Raw genomic sequence first — 1,660 nt, forward strand, 5'->3', positions numbered from 1 at the left:
GGGGGGGGGGGGCGTTGGGGGCCCTGCCCACTGGCGAACTGCTGCCACCACCCCACCAGGAAATTGAGAAGAGCAAGGCCAACCACTTCCTGATCCTCTTCCGCGACTCGAGCTGCCAGTTCCGGGCGCTCTACACGCTGTCCGGGGAGACGGAGGAGCTGACTCGCCTGGCAGGCTACGGCCCCCGCACAGTCACGCCCGCCATGGTCGAGGGCATCTACAAGTACAACTCGGACCGCAAGCGCTTCACCCAGATCCCTGCCAAGACCATGTCCATGAGTGTAGATGCCTTCACCATCCAGGGCCACCTCTGGCAGAGCAAGAAGCCCACGACTCCCAAGAAGGGCAGCAGCACCCCCAAGTAGCCTCGTCCCGGTGGTACACGGGGCGGGCCGCAGCCATCGCCCTCTCGGAGGACAGCCTGGAGGACAATCAGTGGGTATTCCTGGGTCTCGTCTGTCCCCAACCTTGTCTGGGTAGGGCTGGAGTCCCTACCCCCTAACTTCTGTCCTGTCCTGCTGTGGGGGCTGAGCTGGGAGGTTCAGGGACTCAGGGCTCAGCTCAGTCCCCTGTCTGTCCTCCCCACCTTCTTGAATAAAATAATTTAGAAAGAGCTTGAGTATTGGCATCTCCCCAAGGCTGGCTGGGGCACCCAATGACAGCTCGGCCTGAGTGTTTTCCTTTCTCCTCGATAGTCCTGGTGTGGCTCCTGCCAAGGCCCCTCATGACTGCTCTTTGGCCGCCTCCTCCCTGACCTCTCCCCACCTGCCGCTCTCCACTTTTCTCCTCTGTGTGGATGTTACTGGCCTCTCCTGGCATTTGGTCTGCAGCCAGCTGCTAAGCTTTACCTTCTCTCCACCACCGCCTGCCTCCGTTTCTAGGCTGTTACCACTGCTAGAAAGGATTCCCATGTTTCTCTCCTGCGAGCTCCACATCCAAGGGTCTGGGTCTGTCCTTGGCATGGCCACGGATGTCTCAGACACAAGCCTTACACCGTGAGCTCAAGCTGGCCTGAGCTCCCGGTCTCCCTGTGACTCAGGCACGGGACCAGCTTCCCCCCCGCCCCACCCTGATGCCTAATGGCCTCCTCAGTCTCACTAGCTTCTCTCTATCCCCATGACCACCCCCCAGTCCAGGCCAATGACCTGGGCCTCCCCACACCCCGAGCCACCTCCCACCACAAGCCAATCCCTCACAGCCCGCATGGCCTGTTCAGGGCACAAATCTGATTATGTCCCTCAATGCTTAAAATCCCTTAATAGTTTAGAGCCCACTAATGGCTTCCCAGAGCTTAGACCTAAGAACCACGCCCCGGCCCCGGCTCTGGCCCAGGGCTGAGGACTATTCCTGGCTGCTGTCCAGGGCGAGAAGTACCTTGCGAAGCTCACCGACCTGCCTTCTCCTGGGAAGGTGGTCAGTGCCCTGGCTCAGAAACAGTTTGGAAAGGGGAGGCTGAGTATCTCCACCTGCTAATGCGGGGGTGGGCTGGCAAGACCCGGGCAGTTGGGGGCAAGGCCCTCAAGGAGGCCTCAGGCGGCAGAGACTGGCCTCTGAGTCCAGAACTGGCTCTGCAGGGTGAGGGTGGGGCGTGTGCCCTGGCCTGGAGCCCAGCTGCCCCACCTCCTGCACCAACCAATCGGGGGGGGGGGGGGGGGGGGGG

At 61.5% G+C, this 1,660-nt stretch overlaps 1 protein-coding gene across 1 annotated transcript in view; it reads left to right on the forward strand.

The window, feature by feature from the left end:
- Positions 1-613, forward strand: part of CAMSAP3 (calmodulin regulated spectrin associated protein family member 3) — a 10,451-nt gene extending 9,838 nt beyond the window's left edge. Inside the window, exon 17 of the mRNA XM_040628281.1 lies at positions 60-613. Coding sequence (XP_040484215.1) covers positions 60-365 — 306 coding nt within the window. The 3' untranslated portion in view covers positions 366-613. The remainder of the gene's footprint in view (positions 1-59) is intronic.
- The last annotated feature ends 1,047 nt before the right edge of the window (positions 614-1,660 follow it).

The sequence above is a fragment of the Ursus maritimus genome, unplaced genomic scaffold (genome assembly GCF_017311325.1).
Source record: "Ursus maritimus isolate PB19 unplaced genomic scaffold, ASM1731132v1 scaffold_14, whole genome shotgun sequence".
Classification (NCBI taxonomy): Eukaryota; Metazoa; Chordata; class Mammalia; order Carnivora; family Ursidae; genus Ursus; species Ursus maritimus.